At 42.7% G+C, this 20,423-nt stretch overlaps 1 protein-coding gene across 1 annotated transcript in view; it reads left to right on the forward strand.

Annotated features, from left to right (window-relative positions):
- The window catches only part of CDH4 (cadherin 4), a gene marked incomplete at its 5' end in the record, with an annotated part of 425,180 nt that overhangs the window by 366,685 nt on the left and 38,072 nt on the right, over positions 1-20,423 (forward strand). The window contains one exon of the mRNA XM_083873174.1: positions 15,997-16,134. Coding sequence (XP_083729300.1) covers positions 15,997-16,134 — 138 coding nt within the window. The remainder of the gene's footprint in view (positions 1-15,996; positions 16,135-20,423) is intronic.

A 20,423-nucleotide genomic window follows, 5' to 3' on the forward strand; every position in this document is an offset into this window, starting at 1 on the left:
CTGCATCCATATTGAGAACCAGGCAATCCTGAGTTCCACCCCACGGGGTTCTGCACCTTGCTGATCCAGCACTGTGTGAGGATTTGGGTGTTTCCTTAGTGGGATCATCCCCTCTCTTCCCTGTTGAGGGAGGGTCCAGTCCATGCCCACCCATCCAGCCCAAGAGCTTGCAGAAAACATCTTCCAGATTTCCTCCTGCTGCCTCCTCTGGCTTTTGCTTCTTCCAGCTTGCTCCCAGAGCTCCCATTGAGAAGGGCCCCTCAGCTCTGCCTAAGGAGAGATGCTCTTTCCCTGAGTCCAGGGGGAAGCTGGGAGGGTTTCCAGCCCCAAACCCCCGGCATTGGGGTCAGCTCCTGATGGATTTTAGAAAGGACAAGACACAGAGTTCCTGTTGTCCCTCCCACATCTCTCTTTACTTTAAGCCCCTCTTCCATCTGCAGACCATATCTGAGTTCTGCAAAACAAGACCCATAATTAATACAAATGTTAAATTGTCCTTTTATTTTGCTGGTGCTGTGGCCACTCTCAAAGTCAACTCCTTTCCAAGGACAATCTGATCAAAGCAAAACCTGGGGGGCTTGATCTCTTCTCTTTCTTATCCATCCTGATCTGGTTGTCTGAGAAAACAACATTCTGTGTCTTTAAAGGTGTGATCAGAAAAGTTGTTAAGATGTCAAGTCACGTTACTTCAAGTCTTCTCTGTATAAATTACAGTGAGGTACAGTGATCTCATAAATAATGATAAATATAGCAACATTCTACTGCTGATGGAAATCATTATCAGCCATTATCAACTTTAATTAATATATTCACATTATTCAAATCCAGGTAGGAAATATTCTTTGGCATCAAGTCTAGAGGAATATGGATTATAGCTTTTGTGCAGCTTGAAAAGCAGCTGGCAACAGGGTAGCAGCTCTGGGGAAATATTTTGCTTAGACTTAGGGTCCAGCACATTGATTGTCCCATAAATGTCCCCCACTTTCCATGGTTGTGTGCCAGAGCTGGTAGATATCATGTTTTCCAGGGTTATTTCTTTCCCTGGAGCACTGCTCCTGCCCCAGAAGAGCTTTCTGTTGTTTGTGGCATCTCAGTTGTCTCCGTGGCAACCAGGGTAATGCTGGGGAATACGCAATTGAGGATGCTGGAGATGAGTACTGGTAGCAAATGTTCTTTAACATGAAAAATGAGTGAAAACAAACAGAAAATATGGGCCAAATAAACCTCTGCTAGTTCTAAATGGAATGGTTCTTGAAAATTTCCATTAGGAGTTAACAGCTCTTTAAATAAATAACCAGTATGTCCCCTTCCATCTGAGGGTTTCCATCTGTTGGTTGTGTTTGTTTGCTTTTCTCCCATTTTGTGAAAATCCCGAGGCCCAGTCCTTCTGCACACCCAGCCCCTGGGTACAGGGCTGAACATTCCCTCCTTCCCTTAGGAAAAGGAGCTGAAAAACAACATCAGACAAATGTACTCCACCTGCCACTCCAGGAGCTAACCCATAAAACTCTGCATCCACACCTCCTGTTGCCCCTGGAGCGTGGCCAAAACAAATCCTTTTCCTGCTGAACACCAAGGACAATTTTCAGGCCCAAAAGCACAAACAACAGTGGGCTGAAGAGAGAAAACAAGAAGGATGGGACCTCACAGCATGAAGCCGTAATTGGACAATTAAACTCCAATATGCAAATGGACCAAAACTTATAAAAGTGTAAGACCTTGTGACTGGTCAACCATTTTGGGTCCACCTTGGGTGTAGCCCTGGCCAGGCTCTTGTCCTGCCCAAGGTGCACCTTAAAGGCCTTTCAGTAAATCTTTACTTTATTCTCCAGCTCTGTCCAGTCTCTGTTTCAGGTCAGCCCTCCCAAGGCCCTCTCAGCATTCCAGGAGCCCAGCTCATGGCACCTCTCCACAGGCAATGCAGAGTCTCTGGGGTAATCCCTGCCCCTCAGACATGCACCCTCTAATATTTAGACCAAAGAAGGTGCCAGCCTAGGATGGTATTTTCTGTTCCAGACAGAGCAGTGAAAATGGGATCTCTGTGGTGTATGCTGTGTTCTCCATGAGAAAGGCTCCCATCAGTGATTCCATGGGCTAATGGCTTAGTTAGAGACATTAATGACTCAAAGTAAGGACCTGATGTAGCTGGTGTGAGGTAGCACTTTGTTTCTGCTGTCAGATAATACATCTCTAAATCTGGACTGTTCTGACATTTCCTATGAGAAAAAAAGAGAAATAAAAAAATCCATACAGCTCCCATTAACCAAGGCAGAGGGGTAAACACTGCTGTTAGTGGGGTGAGATAAAACCTTTTCACTCTGGGACACAAATGTGACTTCAACTTATGAGAAAATTAAATACATTTCATGATCTCACCTTACTCCCCACAGGGAGTCAATCCATTTCACAAAATTCTTTACACACACTTATCACAGCCTCCAGCTTCTTCTGAGGGACCAAGGACCAGAGTACTGAATCCCTTTGCATTCTGCCTGAAGAGGATGGTCCCACCAGCTCCACATGGAACCTGCTCTCACAGCCCTAATTCTTTCTTGCAGCAAAGAACCTCAGCTTTTGGTTCTTCTGCTTCCCCAGCATGGTTTTGTCTGAGAAGAGGAGGAAATAGAGCAACACACATACAACATTTAGTGCACTAAAGGTGCTTAGTGTGAGTTCATACACCTGAATCTGAGGTGAGCAGCTCCAGAGAAGCTTCACACTGCTGCAGGAGTAGGAGAAATATTAATTTGCTTTTCCAAAAGCACACGTCTCACTGGTATTTTGGAGGGTCTTAAACTTAGAATCTCATCAGCTCCTCCTAAATCTGCTGCAGGGCTAAGATGTTCAGCTGGATTCTGAAGAAAATAGAGATGCAGTTTTGGGGATGTTTCCCATGCATTGTACAGGCAGCTGAGATTTTGGAGTGTGGACCACAGATGAGATGGTTTCATTTGAATTCCACATCACAGCCAAAGCAAAAATAGTTTGGTTTGAGGGAAGTCTTTATCCCACAGTGTCTCTTTTCCTTTGTAATTGCCGGAAATTATCAGTACTAGAATAAGGACTGTTGTTTGCAATTAACACAGCCTGAACAAATTCCGGCTCACACGTGGTACCCTTGAGTGGGATGAGACACCCCAGGTTTATGGCAGGTGATGGGTGGCATGAAGCAGATCCTGTGGAGGCTTAAATCCACACCCCAGCTTGTCTCTCAATGATTTTTTTATGTACCTAAATCTCAGTCTGCAGTTACATTCTTGGACTGGTTCTGTCACTGAGCACAAAGCGATGAATTGCTCCCCTGAACTTACAGTCAGTTTATTTACATGTGCAAAAAGTTTCTGTTTGGAATAATTCTGCTCAGGGAACTGATGCAACTCAGCAAAAGGACTGTCTTGCACATAGAAACAGGTCTGAGCTGAGGGTGGGGGGAAAAGAAGTAACATTGTGAGGGTGGATTTAATCAATACAGTTTTACTTCTGTGCATAAAGAAGGCTTAAAATTGCATTCAGCATCTCCAACTGGACTCTGCAAACCAATGAATTCCTCTGAAAAAAGAGGCTTAATTCCTCTGCCTGATCCCCATTTGAGGAACAGGAATAATTCTCAGCTTGCAGAAGTTTAATGAGTATGAATTTGTCAATATTTATGCCTACAAAGAAAATAAAATATGTTGGCATTATTTATAGCATTTCAGTAAGCTCGTCAGAGCAGCATCATATATGATCAGGTCATGGGTTAACAAGGATTAATTTTCTTGGCAGAATTATGCTTTGCAATTTCTCATTTCAGTCTGTTACTTTTGAGTATTTGATAATGTAGCCTACTAAATTCAGGGTCATTTTGCTTCTTGTAGGAAATTCAGCACTTCCCTACATAAATGTTTCTTAAGCGGAAATGTAGCCAGAACTGGGGAGTGCTGAAGTGCTGAAATGTCCTTCTTGCAGTGAATAGCCAAGAAAATGCTACATTCCTCCAATTTTGTAACTGCAGGAATTGCATTTCATCACATAAAGGTGGCTGGCAAGTTCCTCTTTCATACCTCGTGGCAATGTGAAGTTAATTCCATATTACAGGAACCTGGGAGGTTGTTGAGGGGGTTTCTACAGTGCCAATTCCTTTATAAAATTTCTCCTGCTATGATGGAACCTGCTCCTGGTCACCTAAAGGCCTTTGACACTTGCAAAGATCCTGCACATCCCTTAGATGACAAAAAGCATAGAAATTAAATGCTGTTTGATTAAGGCTTTGATCTGGGAAAATTAAATTTTGCCTTCAATTATTGCAGTGCCTTATGACTGCTGCTCCGTCCTCTTGTCATACACAGTCACCAGAAATAGCCCAAGGTACCCTTCCAAAGGTCTCCTTGTACAGCTGGGACAATTTAGGATTATCAAAAATCCTTCCTGGTCTACTCCCTCCTCTTTCAAATTAATAAACAGAGCTTTGTAATTTCAGACGCCTTATATCAATCTGCTTTTTCTGGAGCTCTGCTCTGATCAGACCCTCTCCTGACATGGAGCAGTTTCCATGGATGGCAGTGGCTGCTCTCTTTGGAGTCTCACCTGGCTGTAGAGAGACTCTGCTAAGGCAGATCTGATTAAGGCTGACAGGCTCAGTATGGGAAGGAAAACGTCCCTGCTCATCACAGCAGCTCTTGCAGTGGCACTCTGCCAGCCTGGCATCTCAATCATTTCGTTTATCAGCAGTTTTTCAGGTTATCATGAAGTCATTTGTTCCTGTTCCTCACTTGCCTGGTTTTATCTCATGTGGGAAGCCCTGTGAGCAGGGATAGTAGCTGTGCTCTCCAAAGCAGGGAGCAGGTACCTGCTGGAACTGGGCCATGGCTCCCTTGGAAAAGCATCTGCAAAACCCCTGAGTCTCCAGAGGTTGGGGCTCAGACCTCACTGTGCTGTTTCTCTGCTGGGTCTTGGGGAATAAGGTGAGAATCATGAAATGTATTTTATTTTATAATGGAACCCAAAACTAAGTTTGCCCAAATGCCCTGCAGCCACTTCCCATTGCAAACCCACGATGGATCAGTGTAGCAGTCAATATTTTCCTGAGATCAGTGTGTCTCATTTCCCAAATGCTGTACCCCAGAGAGCAGTGAGTGCTGACAACCATCAGGGAGCTCCATGGGAAGCCTCATGCTATGAAGACTTCTGTCTGAAAATAGTTCTTCCTTTTGCTGGCCTTTTATTTTGTAAGAGTACACATAATTACCCATTCGTGACTTCTCTCAAATCCATTAATAAAATGTTTAATAAAAAATCCTTCTATTTATCTAATACAAATAGATATAAATATCAGGATCATTAGCTTGTAAAAAAAGCTGAGATGCCTCCTTCAGAAAAGTGTAGCACTTTATCCTTCATTAATCCTAGACCTTGCTCAGTGAGTGATTTGTACCATTGAAGTAATTGTAGCTGTGTAGCATTTGATAAGTTATCACAAATTTTATTTTGTATTATTCTCTGGACCTAAGTGTTTTGGTTTTTTTTCATCAGTCTGAATTGTAGCCCTTTTATACTGGGACATAGAACAAGTCAAGTATTGAATCAACTGCATGTCTTTATTTCTTGTGTGTTACATCTTTAAAATTATTAATATATACAAAATTAGCAAGATCAAATATTGCTCATGTTCAAATGCCTTTGTTTCTTGTCATGGTCAGAATTTCCAGCCAGAAAAAAAAAAAAAGATCCTTCACTCACAGGATGAGCCTTCAGTTCATTTTCCCACAGCACTGGAGAATCTTTTTCATTGCACCTGTTTTCATGTAGCTCTTTTCCAAGGCAGGGAAACAAAGTCTTTGCAGGCAGAGCTGGTTTTGACAAAAGCCCCCTTCACTATTTCCAACTTCACAACCAAACTGAATTTCTTTTCCAGAAGTTGTCAATCACTTTCTCCCTCAGCAAATCGACACAACATGACCCTGCCCACGCTGGGTGAAAGCAGCTCTTAAGAGAAATACAATAGGGAGCATATCACATTAATCTCTTCCCTGTTATTTGACTGTTTTCCACTAACCTTTCCTTCTGCCAAATTTAATTAAATCAGCTGCTTTTGTGGCTCTAACCTGTTCCTTCTCTGTTTGGACATTCCCTTCAATTCATAAGGCACAGATGATATGCAGCCAGCAGGGACTTAGCCAAGCCATTTTCTTAAAATAATTCTCAGCAGTGAATAACAAATGACACCAAATGAGTTTATTTTATCCAGACCATAAGGAGTCAACACAGTACAGATGCCCCAGACTTGTGTTGTGCTCCTGACTGCCAACAATTTTAAAATCCAGGATCTTAGTGTTGTTCATACCACGTGTGTACATATAGGATTTGACAAAATGGTTTGAATATATAACATTGATTTTATTTTTTTAGTTGCTGCACTGACAGGTTTTTAAAAACCCTCATGTTCCTCAGAAAAAAAGAAAGGTCTGGCTACATCAGTGGTGTCATGAGTGTGGAATTTCAAGCTTATCTGCAAAAATGAGACCAAGTACAAATAATGAGCAATATTATGAATATTTATTCACCTACACTGATCCTCCTGATGATCTTTTTCAAGCTTCCAGCCTGACAGAGCTTAAAGAAGAAGGCAGTTTTACCTGAATTGTGAAAGGTTTTTCTTCCTCTTTCTAATCAAGCGTGATGCACCAGAAAACAAATCAGGCTGATAAAAACAGAAGCCAGACTTACAAGAAAAACAGCTGTAGCAGCTAAATGGCTTAAAGCAGAGAAAGTAGGAAAACAGCATGTGGGGCTAATGATGGGTGGTTTTCAGGTTTCAGAATACATTAAGGCATTCTCCCTGTTTATTAAATTGCTCTGGCAGCATTTGACAGCAAAGGTTTTGTGGATTATAAGAGTGCAATGGACATAACTAGGATATTTTTTTTATCCTAAAGCCTGGCCTTTGGGTAATCACCAAGAAGTTACACGCCGCAGGAGAAATTTGCTTTGCACAAGTCCAAAGAAGGTTGTTTTTTACTTAAAAAAAAAAAAAATGTTTCTGAGATTGTTGTTTACTTTCCCTTCTCTGCCTTGAGATTTTGAGTTTTTTCTGTCTCAGCACTCACTCCTTTTGTCAGTAAGTGGCAGAAAGCACCTGGAAGCAGCATCAATTTACTGCTGGCATATTTACCACAGGGCACCTCTCTGCAGCACTGGGAGCTGTGTGACCACCCAGACTTTGAACTATTGCTCATCTCTCCCTGCCCAAGAAAAGCCAAATGTAATTTCATGGTTTTACAGAAATTGCCTCAGCCAAAAGTTAGAAGGCTTCTTATTCCTCAGGTCTCCTTTTAAGTGCTCTTTGTGAGATGACCTGGAATCTCTGGGGCATAAAGGCTGCAGAGTGTTGATGGGAGTTGGGTTGGAGCTGGTTCCTGTTCCTGAGAGGTGCTGATGGACACCAGCTCTGTCCTGTACAGAGGGAAGGGGCTGGAGGTGGGAGCTCTGCAGCCTCCCTCATCCCAGAGGCTGAGTGCTCCAGCCAAAAAATGGATTTCTCCTCTCACGGTATCGCTGTTACATCAGAAAGAATTTTAATTTCATTTGGAAGTGTTATTTTCAATTTCTTTGTTGCATGGAAAAATTAAATGACCTGCTAAAGGTCACTTGGGGAGGGTTTGGGAAAATGCTAAAGAAACCCAGATCTTCCAAGCTGCAGCCTTAATCACAGCCCTCCTCTGTTCTGTCACAGAGGCTGTAGTCAGAATCGAAATACATTATCCAAGATATTCATCACATCTCTTTTTTTTTAGTGAAATTTATCTGTAGCTCATGCCAGCTCTCTGCCATCCCTTTGCATGACTGTCAGAAGCAGGTAATTCAGTTTCCTTATTTCTCCCCTGCTTCCTTGTGGATTTGCATCTAATCTGGAGTTTGGATCACTGAAAAGAGAGATGCTCATTTCTAGTGATTCTGTGATTCTGATGTTGATATCAATGAGAGAACCATGTAAGAAGCTCATTAACTTACAGTCTTTCTAATCAGAAAAGTTGATACTATCCAAGGACAGAGATACTGTAACAATGGGGTTTCTGACAATAATTTTGATAATAATTCTGACAATAGTTTTGAAGTCAGCTCATAGCACCTGAGTCACTTCATTCAAGTTTTGGGAAAAGCCTGTGCTCAAATATCAGGTAAGAAGTGTTGTGGCCTCTATTGCCCACCCTCTGCAATCGAAATGTAGAACGAGTATCAGGTTAATAACAAACCCCACTGTGCTGTTCACCTTGCACACTTCTAAACATTCTGCTGCCACCAGTGACCCCAGCTGGGGTCAGAGCCTGGCAAACTCCCTGCAAGGTGTGTTTGGGTCATTTCATTGTTTTGGTGGATGTATTTCCCTGTATTCCCCCTTCTTTGGGCAGAAGTTGCTGCATTGAAATTCCACGTTTTTCACTGCAGCTTGGGTGTTTTTTCAACACCTTGATAACCCAGGCTCAGTGTCTAATCCCTTAGGGGAAAAAACTCCAAAAAAGAGAAAAAAGTATCTACCTGAGATGAATGTGGTGGCAGCATATTGCACTCGAAGCACCTCTGTTCCAGTCTAATACAGCCCTCTCTGTGCACAGTATTGCTGGCACCAGACATTGTTAAGAGAATCATTAAAATGATCCATCAGGATCCCCAGCCTGTCTTATCATTTCCAGTTATTTGTCTGCTGTGCGTTGGTTTGGTTTCTTTTTTTCCTTTTATTATTTTTTTTCCCCTTTTTTGTCTCAGGGCTGTTTCAGTGCTTGGAGTTTCTATTTCTGAGCTTCCCTGTGTATCCCTGACAACTGGCAGATCTCTCTCAGAGCTGAGCTGCTCAGTCAATACCCTGCTCCTGGAGCTGCTCAGCAGAGTCCTGGCACTCTCCCTGAGACGAGGTGCATGAGCAATTCTGTTTGGTTCACAGACCTTCTGTCTGGGAGGCTCCAGGGAGATGTGGCCAGGATGCTGGAAGGCTTTTTGGGATGCCTGCCGGGGTCTGCTCTGTAGCCAGTGCAGGAGCGGTTTCCACTTCACCACTTCCCCTGCCTGAGTGACACGAGAAAAGGCAGCCCTGGGCAGCAGCCACTGAACTGTTTGGTCTCAACGCTACTAAAAGGCCAAACAGAGTAGACTCCTGAAAGGCTTTCTGGCATTCTTTGATGTTGTAACCTCTGTGTGATAAAAAGATCATCTTCACTTCCTTTCAGGTAACTTTTAAAGCACTTCCTCTTGCTTTCATAGGAAAACTCAGCCTGCTAGTGCTGGATGTTGTACCCACCACCAGAGGCTGTTTTGCTTTCAGAAGCTGCCACACAAAAGAGGAAAGAGCTGCTAAAAGCTGGAGCAGGTCCCATTTACACTTATGTGAGAGATTCGACACCCGCCCTGGGAGAAGCTGGAAACGTTAATGGTGTTCCAAATGGGTCAAAAGGTGTAAATTGTAACACATTAATATACTATCATAAAGTGCAGTAGCTTAAGAGAGAATAAGATGAGTTGTATAAGGTGTGAGATCCTCCACATTATGTGTCTTAGGTGCTGAGAGGGAAAGTGTTAAGAAGAAGTTTAATTGCTGGTTGTTAATCAGGCTGCCAGGAGAAAGCTGTTAAAGGTGGATGTCAATAGAGCCCCAGTGCCAAGTGGAAACCCTAAGCTTGGCCATGGACCTTCATTTGTATCAGACAAAATGGTTTTTGAAGGGCAGTGGAACAGCTCCTCCAGGCTGGAGGTGTGGGTGAAGCTGCTGTGGGTGGTGGGACTGAGGCACAGGGGAGTTTATTGGTGTTTGGGTGGGGGCAGGTTTGGTCAGAGGGTCACAGGAATACACAGGGTCTGACCAGGGTGTCACATCAACACCTTTGCTAGGAAGAAAGGCAGCCTGTGGTTAGCACAAGGCTGTTCCCACCAGAGTAAACTCTGCCTTGCTGGACAAAATCAGACCTGCACAACTCCTGCCTGGGGCTCTGCCATCACAGGCAGCTCATAAAATCAAATACACCAGAGGCTTGTGAAAGGGGAACACCTTGCCATGCTGGAGGAAAAGCCAGTATAGCCCCAGCAAAATGGAGAAAACAGCCCTGGCGGTTTGCATCACTGTGCAGCACTGAGCAAATGGCCCAGTTTGTTTATAAAATAGCATTCCCTCCCTTGTTTTATGCCTGTCTTAGCAGGAACATGAATACCCCAGGTGGGAGCTGCTCTGGTACAGTGAAGCTGTGATGGGGCAAAACTGAATCCTTTTAGCTCAGGCAGCAGCCTTTGCATTGGGATTTACAGCCCAGAGTTTGATGTCTGCCGAGGACTCTGCAGCCACAGTGTGATGCTGTGTTGTCTGGGAGAAATGAAAAAGTCAAGGTTTATCAAAGGTTTATCAAATAAAAAAGTCAAGGTTTATCAAAGACTCTGCTCAACTCTGGCACAGGGGTGAAGCTCACTCAGCACCAGCATTGCTGGGGGAGCTGCAGATGTGCTGAGTTCTGAGTGTTCTGTGAAAGCTGCCCTCTTCCCAGAGCTTCCAAAAAGGGGCTTTCTGCTGGAAATCTGGTTTTATTTAACCAAGGGAGTATTAAGGGATAGATGCTTTGAAAGCTTTTCCTGTGGGCTTTGTGTAAATGGTGGCTAGTTTGGTCTTTTTGGAAAAAGTAACTCTGCTTGAGTCAAGTGAAAGTTTATTTGTTTTTAAATGGCCTTTCCTGGTTCTGGTGCAGCATTTATTAATGGTGTGTTTGCCATCTCTGATACCCAAAAACATGAACATCAAGTCTTCACTAGCATGCAAAAAAAAATATTCAGAAAACAAATCACAAGAACATCTCACTGGTGTTGCAAAATTAAGGGGAGATGGAAAAAACATAGATTAAAAAAAGATGTGAGGATAACCACGGGAGGAAATAGAATTTAGATTTTTCTTTCTCCTTCACCAATAGATTCCTGCTAATACATCCTACATCCTGGTAACCTTATTTGCCTTACCAGACGTGATGCTAAAATTAGCTAGTCATACATTTCTCAGGAAGTAGTAATTAATTGGACAATATTTGTACAGAGCTTTGAAAATGTAGGTCCTAATTTTGCAAACCCTTTGTCCATAATGCAGATTAATTTAATCACATAATTACTGCATTTCTGGACTTTGGTATACACAGTTCCCCAGCCCGTGTGTGATGTGTAATAATTGCCTGTGTAAACTGGCAATAGCCACATTTCTCAAATACTGTGCGTGCTCGTTTGAAAATTGGGATCACAGGTAGCACTCCATTAGTAGGACTTCATTTTAAAATACTTTGTTCTTTTCTGCTCTGTCTCTGAATACGATTTACTCTTGTTTATACCCTCTCCCAGCAAGGCTGTGCTCAGCTCAGCCAGGGATTTGAGCCGTGCCAGCCTCTGTCTCGATGGGGAGAGCCACTTGCAGTAGCTGTAATTTTGTTTGGGGCACCTGGTCCTTTGTGTGTGCCAATGGAATGGGGCTGGTTCAGTGATAACAATCGGTGTTAAGCCTTTTCACATGAACAGTCCATGCTATTTGGCCTGAAATGGGATTTCTTATTTTTCTTTTTAGAAAGTTGTTTGTACACAGAGAATGCTGAGAGATCTGCCTTCTGCTTTAGCTCAATTTGTCATAATTTCTACCTAGACCAAGAGGATTTAGCCTTAATTTAATAGATTCTTTTGAACAATTTTGCTCCCCAGACCCTGTATTAGATTGCTCCACCATCTCACTCCTCCAGTGGTGAAGGACCTACTAATTTCCTGCCTAAATTTATTCATGGCCAGTTTACACCCATTTGTTCTTGTGTCAACATTGTCCTTTAGTTCAAATTGCATCTTTGCCTTCCTAGTGTTTATCCTCCCGATGTTATTTATAGACAGCAATCATATCTGCTATCAGCCTTCATTTTGCTAGACTAAACAAGGCAGGCTCTTCCAGGCTCTTCTCCGGTGATGGGCTCTTCAGTGTCGGCACCTGGTTGGATCCAGGGGGCTCAGCAGTGAGCACAAGGGCCTGGATTGTGCTCAGCATCCCAATGAGCCCCGGGGTGCTTGGCACAGGCAATGAGCACTGCCAGATGTGCAGGGCTGGGAGCTGCACACAGGATGTTTGCCAGTGGCGTTTGTGCTGGGAGGTGCAGGGAGGTGGTGGGACATTGTCGTGGTTTGAAAGCAAAACGAGTGAGAGGCTCCAAGTCAGAAATACAGTTTAATAAGAAGAAAGGAAAAAAGGTAAAATAAAGTAAAATAAATGCAATAACACAAAACACCACTGACAGAGTCAGAATACAACCTGAGCAGGGTGGTGGGAGCAGTCCAGGTGAGGGGCTCTTCCTGAAGCAGTGATCTCACAGAAAGGTCTGGGAGCTCTGCTCCTCTGGGAATCCAGTGGGTCAGGGCTGCTTGTCCTGTCCCAAATCCCAGATTCTCTCCAGGTGGGAATGCTTGGCTCCTCCCCCTGGGTGGAGCATCTCCCAATGGGATGAGGAGTCGTGCAGTGGGTCCTTGATGGCCCATTAAACAGAGAGAGCTCCTGGAGGGAGTTCCCTGTGAGTCCTGGGCAAGGCATTGATGGCCATTAGCAGAAGAGCCCAAAGGAGGGGCCTGGGAAAACACTGCCCCACCTGGTTCCAACAGCTCATGAAGATGGTGATAGAATAAATACTCGTGTACATCCTACACTACAACCCAGGACAGACATGAGGAGAGCCTTCCTTCCTCTTGTTCAGTAAAACAACTTCCAGGAAAGTTTTATTGTGTTGGTGCCTTGCTGCATTTTCCTGTATTTTGTGCTATTAAATCACACTTTTCTATTATACAGTTGCCCTTTTTCCAAGCTGCCATTCCTCCTGTACAAGGAACCTTTTCAACCAAGCCCTTGACTAATTTCCCATTAACCAGCTTAACAGATTCCTTCAACTAATTCCCATCCTCTGGAATTTAGCTGATGTATTTCTTTGGGGCCCTCTATCAAATGATTGACAGAAGAGCAGACAGATTAGATCTGCCACAGTTCCTTTAATTATTCCTTCCTTCATAATTTTTTTTCCTTCAAAAGTCCTTCTATGGTTTTTAGGTCAGAGTAAAAGCTCTGCACTTATCAAGATGAGGGTTTTTTCCATGGCTGGAGTAGAAACAGCACATTTGCTTTGCTGTAGCATGAAGATCAGTTAGATTTATTAAAGCATTTGCCAAGGCACCTCCCACAGGCTTCCCTGGGACTGGGTTTTTAGTCTAGACCCCCTTGGGCCACAGGCTCATTTCCTGAGCTCCACAGCATCACCAGCAGAGCAAACACAGAGTAAATGTTAGGACCAGTTTGGTTTACCTCTATGCTGCAGTTTCTGCCCTGTGCTATTTAAAATGTCATTTTTGCAAAGAAAGAGAATAGAAGAATTATTCTGTATGATCAAATGCCATTGAGAAAATGTCTCTCGTGCTTGGGGGCATGAGGCTGCCTTTTTTTTTTTTTTTTTTCTTTTTTAATAGTCGTAACAATAATAATACTATTAGGACAACAAACTGAGATGCCCCTGGAGACGATGTGACAAATTAGAAGGACATGCTGAAATTGAAATTGATTGAATAGTTCAATAAAATCAGCTTAATGCACAAAAGCAAAAAGATTAGCTAGAGAAAAACAAAAAATCAGTAATTTGTTATCTGCTGGGGCCAATCTCACTGGAGATTGAATTAGTTATAAACTAAAACTAAGCACTTGAAAGGAGCACTCTTATATGCCCACAGTGCTGGAGCCTTTCAGATGGAGCTGGATGTGGCTGGAGATGGATGTGCCTGAAGATTTGGCAGAACAAATCTCAGACTATTTCCATTTGGTGGACTTGGCCATGTTGGTTTTATGGCTGGACTTGATCTTAAAGGTCTTTTCTAACCTAGATATTTCTATGGTTCATATGTCTGGGTTCTATACAATTTCCCACACCCTTCTCCATGTCAGAATCCAATTTTGCTCTAAACACAACAGTTTTGTGTTCAGATGGAAATCAGTACAACTTTGGGGATGTCTCTAGGATTCTACCTAATATCTTTTTTTTTTTCCTTTTTTTTTCCTTTTTGGGTGTGTGTCGTATGATCTGATCAACATCTTTTCTTTAAACTTCTTTAATTTAGTGTTCTGAATTTGTGTGAGATTTTTCTATTAACACTGCAGAGCTCAGTGAATGGTGCTTTGTTAAATAAAACAACTCTGTTGTAAACCTGGGGTCTGTGAGTATACATACACAGACATGGTTTTTTCTCATTTATGTGAAATCTGGTTGCTGCTACTTTTTTAAGTATCCTCCCCACTTCTATGATTTAAACCTTCTGTTATTTAAACCAAAGTATTTGGCCTGTTAGGAAATACTTCCGTCAGCCTCCCAGGTTGTCTATAACAGAAAATAAAGAAGGAAAAGCTAAATATGAAATAGAAATTGCATTCACTAATAAGGACATTTCAGCCTTGTGCAGTGCTTTACAAATGGAGCAGTGAGCAGCACCTTCTTGCATGAGACAAAACAAGGGCTAACAATAGTTTCTCCCTCATGTTTTATTATACAAGATAGGAAGAGATAATGAAAGTGCATTTCCATAATATATTCCAGTTGCAAGGTGCTGATGGATCCCTAAGTGTGATGTCTTGTCAATTTAGCAGGTCAATTAAAAGCCCTGGAATCAAGATAAAACTAAAATGCAGATCTCTTATTCTGGCAACTCAGAAGAATTAAAGAACTGAGCCAATTACAGCACTTCAAGGATGTTTATATGGGAATAAAGAGATCTAATTGACCTAATTCTTGCCCTTTGAAACTTCAGAGGACATTTGACATTTTACACGCACTTGTAGCATTGGCACCTTGAAGGAGCAGCCCTGGGTACCTGAGCTGTGTTCTGGGGGTAGTTGGTCTTTCCTTGCATCAAAGTCCCTTCACTTGACTTCACAAAAAAGCTTTTCCTGCATAAAATTCTGCCTCCACTTGGTTTACAGACCTTTAGGGCTCTGTAATGTGCCACCTGCAGCCTTAAGGAGCAGAGTTGTGTTGAGTTTTTGGCTGGATCCTCCCCTGGTTCTCTTGCATCCCTTTGCCCCTTTTCAGGAGAGGAGCTTTGCTTTCCTATCTGCCTGTAAAGTGCTCTGTGAGCACAACATGTAAGGAATATCCTGCAAGAAGTAAATTCTGCAGATCTAAATGGAAATTTATTGTTGAGGCTGGTTGTAAAGATCAGGAGACTTCTCTTGGTGCAGGCAGATATTCCTAAATAAAGAGATCCCAGGAAGATCTGTACACATGCAACATCAGATGGCCTCTCCTATTTTATTCAGGTTTATTTTCCAGTTGTGTTGACTTACAGCATCCTTTAGAACTTCACTGTGTGATTTTTATGGCTGGCTCTGTGAGGTTTTTTTTTCCTTTGAGAGCTGTGTCGTAGGGGGTGCTCAGGAATTTAAATTAGTTCTGCTGAACTGCTGTTTATTGCATTGAATTATTTTTTTTCTTCCATACTGGACTTAAATTCTCCTTATTTACCAGGATTGTGTTAAGGATTGAAACACGAAGAGCATTTTAATGCTTTTTGGGCATCAAACTGTGTGAGCAGAACGAGCTGGAGGGCTGCCAGGCAATGTTGATGACAATTTTGGGGGTATAATGTTCTTAGCAATGTTTTCAGTGAAAACACATGAACAAAACTTTTACTGGTTTTCAGAAGACAGAAGTTAATGTTGCAGAAAATACTTTGAAGTTAATAAAAATGTCAGCTACAACCAGGGAATTTTGCCCGTAAGACCTTTATTTTCCCATGAGACAGGCGATGTCCACCAATCTATGCAAAAATCACTTCAGAAACATTGCAGCAAAATTAATTGATTTTTTTAACTAACATTTTTTATCCAATTAACTTCTTAGTCTGCTTAAAGATCACACTTGCATATGGAAAATAAACCAAGGCGTTTTTCAAGGTGCGTTCTTTGTCTTTCATCTTTTCCTTTTCTTTTTTTTTTTTCTTTTCTAGAAAGTTCAGCAGTACATAGTCATTGTGCAAGCCACAGATATGGAAGGAAATCTGAACTATGGTCTCTCAAATACGGCCACAGCCATCATCACAGTGACAGATGTGAATGACAACCCCCCTGAGTTCACCACCAGCACTGTGAGTATCCACACATCAGCAGGGTGATGCATGGGCAGAGTGGTTTTAATCCATGGATGTTGATATTTGCTGTCTCTCCAAGCTGGTTGGGCAGATAGGAGGAACTTTGATGGATAACTGTGGAATAAAGACTTTCAGGGGAGAAAAAGGGAAAAGACTGATTCATGAACCAGCAAAACTTACTTGGAGACTGATTTGGCCAAGGCACTGAAGGAGCTGGAATAACGTGGCAAACAGCCCATGTCTGATTGCACCAAAGAGGATGCAGGTTTTTCACAGCAATTGCCTGTAGACATATCAGAGTTATTAATACTTATGAGCAAAATCCTGAGCAGTGAGAGATATTTGGGTTTTATGGCTTGGATATGATTTCAAGAGGGCTGTAAGTACTCTAAATGGTAACAGGTAGCTGGTAAAATTTGTATTTCACTGATAGGTCTAACAGATTATTTGTGTGGGCTGGCAGTAAACATGTAGACATTCTTCAGTACATCTGGTTTTAATCAGTTAAAGATTTTTCTTATGTTTTATTAGCACAGTCATCTTCTCTTCTGTTCTCATGTGTTCCAAGGTACTCCTGGAGGGCAAGGGGAAAAAAACAGGCATTGTAAATGACAATTTTTTAGAGCTGGTTAAGGTAAAAATGAAGAATTGGAAGGTGAAATGATGTGGTCTGGTTCATTCCAGCCTTCATAATCCATAGATGTAGAGCATCTGAAATGTGCATAGTAAATTTAGAAATCACAGGGCAGTGCAGAGGTCTATATGCAAATAAATGAGAAATGCTTGTGTACCCCCTGTCTGTATTCATATGAGGGTCAACAAGGAGCAGTAAGTGATGTATCTTAAATGGACATCAAATCTTTACAAATACAGAAGGTCCAACTTCTTTGTGCTCAAGTCACTGAACATCCTTGGAGGAATGTTTTTATTATTTATATTATTCTGAATTTTCATTCCATCCTAAAGGGTCTCTAAATATTTATTAGCCTAGGACCAAATTTTCCCCTTGGTTATACTCTTACAAACTGTAGATATGTCACAGAACTCAAGGAAGTCATGCAGAGCCCAGTTTATGCTCCTGTGGACCCAATCTGGATTCTTATCAGTTCTGGAGTCTGGGTCCTTCTTTCCCATCTCCATCGGGAGCTGGGCTTGGTGCTCTGACAGCTCCCAAACAGCATGTTCTCTCACAGTGACCTGGACCTAGATTCTAAGAAGAAATGCACTGAATTCTTCCTGAGTCACAGCAAAATGGGCTGAACCCACCCCATTCTCAGGTCTGGGCATCAATCCCCAGGCTGTGCTGCTGCTCCAGTGGATGTAACAGCACACCTGTGCTTCTTGTCCACCACGGATATTCCAAGTCCTTTCTGATGCAAAGTTGTGGTTAAAGATCTCCTTCAGTATGGTACACTTAAAGCCATAAAATACAGCGCAAGGTTTGAGCTGTGTGGTCCTTTTTCCTGCCAGGACAGAATTATTCTCTCTGGAGGGAGGTTTGTGTCTGTGGGGCCACTGGACCTTGCACCAGAGCCCTGCTACACCTCCCTGGTGTGTGGGAGACACTTTATTCTGCCAGGGAAATACTTCCCTGCCCTCCATTTGAGTGAAAAAGGAATGACATCTAGTGGCCGTGTCACTTCAGCACAGGTTGTTCACATGACCCGGGTTGTGGTGTCCTCATCTCCAGGACAAGTTGGGAGTTGAGGTTTTGGGGAGCAGAGTGAGCTGGGTCAGGGTGACTTGTATGAGCACACTGGTGCCTTCTTCAGGGCAGCATCCCCTCCGGATGTGGTGTGTTTTAATGGCTTTCCAAAGCACTTCTCCAAGCTGATGGAAGGTGGGATAATGGAAATTTTCTTTCAGGTGAATTCTGAGTATTTAATGTCTCGGTGCGTGTTAAACGTGGAAGGAATAAAAGCCATCAGGAGAATTACCCACAGAATTGTGTTAAATGGATTAGAAAATGCTACTCTTCCTCTAAGCAGAGTTGATGTGTACCATTATTTCTCTAATTTCAATCACCGAAGAAAGAGTTTTGCAAGGGCCAAAGGGCTTTCCACAGTGGCACATGGGACTTCTCTATAAAGAGTTTAAAACCAAGGGTGTTTTACAATAATACTTTCTGATTCTATGGAAACAAATATCTTTGATATACTCCTGGGTATAGCCAGGCTGAATTTCATGTGAGTATGAAAGTATAATATGTTTTTCTCCCTTACTGGCAGAGGGAACAGCATCAGGCTGATGAGTTTCTTTAAGCCTGAGTTGAATCTCCTCGCTGTCCTCAAATAGTCTGATCTGCATTTTAACACCTCTAAAAAAAATAGCAAAAATCACTTTCCAGGAAATCTATAGCTCCTCAGAGAGTGAGAAAGCCCATGGTCTCTTTTAAGTCTGCGGACTGTTTGGAGAGATACTGTATATTTTTATTTTAAATAGTTGTATTGAGATGCTGCTGTAAAAACAAAAATAGGCTGAATAACTGAAACTGTGGCTTGCTCTTGGCAAGCTGCCAGATGAGAGGAACTCAGGAGCTGTATTCATCCCAGACAGATACAAAGGCCCACCCTATAGGGCTCTTAAATTACCTGTCATTCAGCCAGGGTGGTTTTAGACTTAATCGTTTCTGGATGGGAACGCAGCTCAGGAGGACGCTGCACCACGCTGGTGTCACAGCTCATGTATTCAGCAGCAGGAATTAATGTTGCTGTGTAAAATTTAACAACGGGATAGGAGAGAGGAAGGCATCCACTGTGATGGTCAGGAGAGTCAGGGCACGTCTGTAGCCAAGCACAGTGCAGAGGGGAAGAGGCTGCCTGCATGGACCACGTGGAATTTCTGACACAGGCACAGGAATGCCAGAATGACACATCCAGCAGAAGTGTGTTGGTGAATGGACATCCAAAATACCAGATGGGCAGGCATCAAAGTGTAGTGCTGGATGAGAAGTGGTGAAAGAGCAATAAAATGACAGAGAAGATCCTTAAAGGTACAAAATGAAGATACCTCAGTAAAACTCCAAAATGCCTGGGTGCTTCCATGGAAATTGATGTCAGTGGGTTTCATATCCTTTGGTCCACCACCTGAAAGGCAAAAGAAGAAGGAGCCCTACCTTCTCAAGCAAAGGGTTCTGAAATTATATGGGAGGAAGGAAATCAGAGTCTCTGGATGAAACAATTTGGAACTCAAGTCTGCTGTTAACTCTAAGGCCAGTCTCCATCAGCATGGCCTGTCCTGAGAGTCATGAGCACTACCTGCATTGAGCTGCAAGGAACCAGGGACAGCGAGGACCTGGTGCCTCCTCTGAGCCTTTCCAGCTCTTTTTTGTGATGGTGAATGTTTTCTTGATCTGCAGTGCTACCTGTGCCTGTGCTGAGAAGCATCAGAGAGCAGCCAACAGTGGGGAAGTGTCTCCTGAGAGACACCACAAGAATGGAGCATCCCCTGAAATGCTGTAACCATCACAGGCAGCTGTTTGAGGCATTTTTAATTGTTTAATGAAGGACCATGACCCAGGGAATGCTCTTCTGGCTATTTAAGGGACTTCAGCCTGTCCACAGTGTTGTGTTCTTCATGTGACTTTGTTGCTTGTGAAAATAAATGGAGGCAGCTCTTCTCTCTGCCAAAGAGGAGAGGTACCACTGACTCCTCAATGTGCCCCAAAAGCCCAAATCCACAGGTTCTGGGTCAGATGTCATAGAAAAAAATTATTTTAATCCTCCATGCCCAAGTTTTCTGTGACTCGTTCATTTCTGTGGAATTTTTGGTGGGTTTTTGCAGCTGCCAAGTCACCAGCTTTTGTAAAATATTGGCATTTTAACTGGACCGTGTTACAAAGGCTTTGTAGGAATTTTTAGTGGAAAACTGTCTCTCTTACTGTTGTAAGATAAAGGTATCATTGTGCCCTCCATTATCCAGACTCCTTGTTAGTTATAACAGGGTCATGTCCTCTGACATGTCTTAATTATAGGGAAATTCCTCAGTCTCCCTTCAAATATTTATCTCCTGTGTGCAAGTGAGTTGTGGTTTTTCCATATTAATATGGATCTTGTGGATCTGTAGCCTCTGGCCAGATGCTTACCTCAGATACAGTGAAATTAGTTGGTATTTCAGAGATTAAAAGTCAGCTGAGACAGAACAATGCTGGATAGTCTCAGGTGAGGTTTTATGTAAGATTGAAGCATCTTTCTTGCTCGCAGGAGGAACACCTTTAATTCCAGTGAAATCTTTAACTCCTCTCAGGCAGGATGCCCTTTCCAGTCTGACCCATGATACTGTTAATA

This window comes from Zosterops lateralis (genome assembly GCF_965231275.1).
Source record: "Zosterops lateralis genome assembly, chromosome: 16".
Taxonomy (NCBI): Eukaryota; Metazoa; Chordata; class Aves; order Passeriformes; family Zosteropidae; genus Zosterops; species Zosterops lateralis.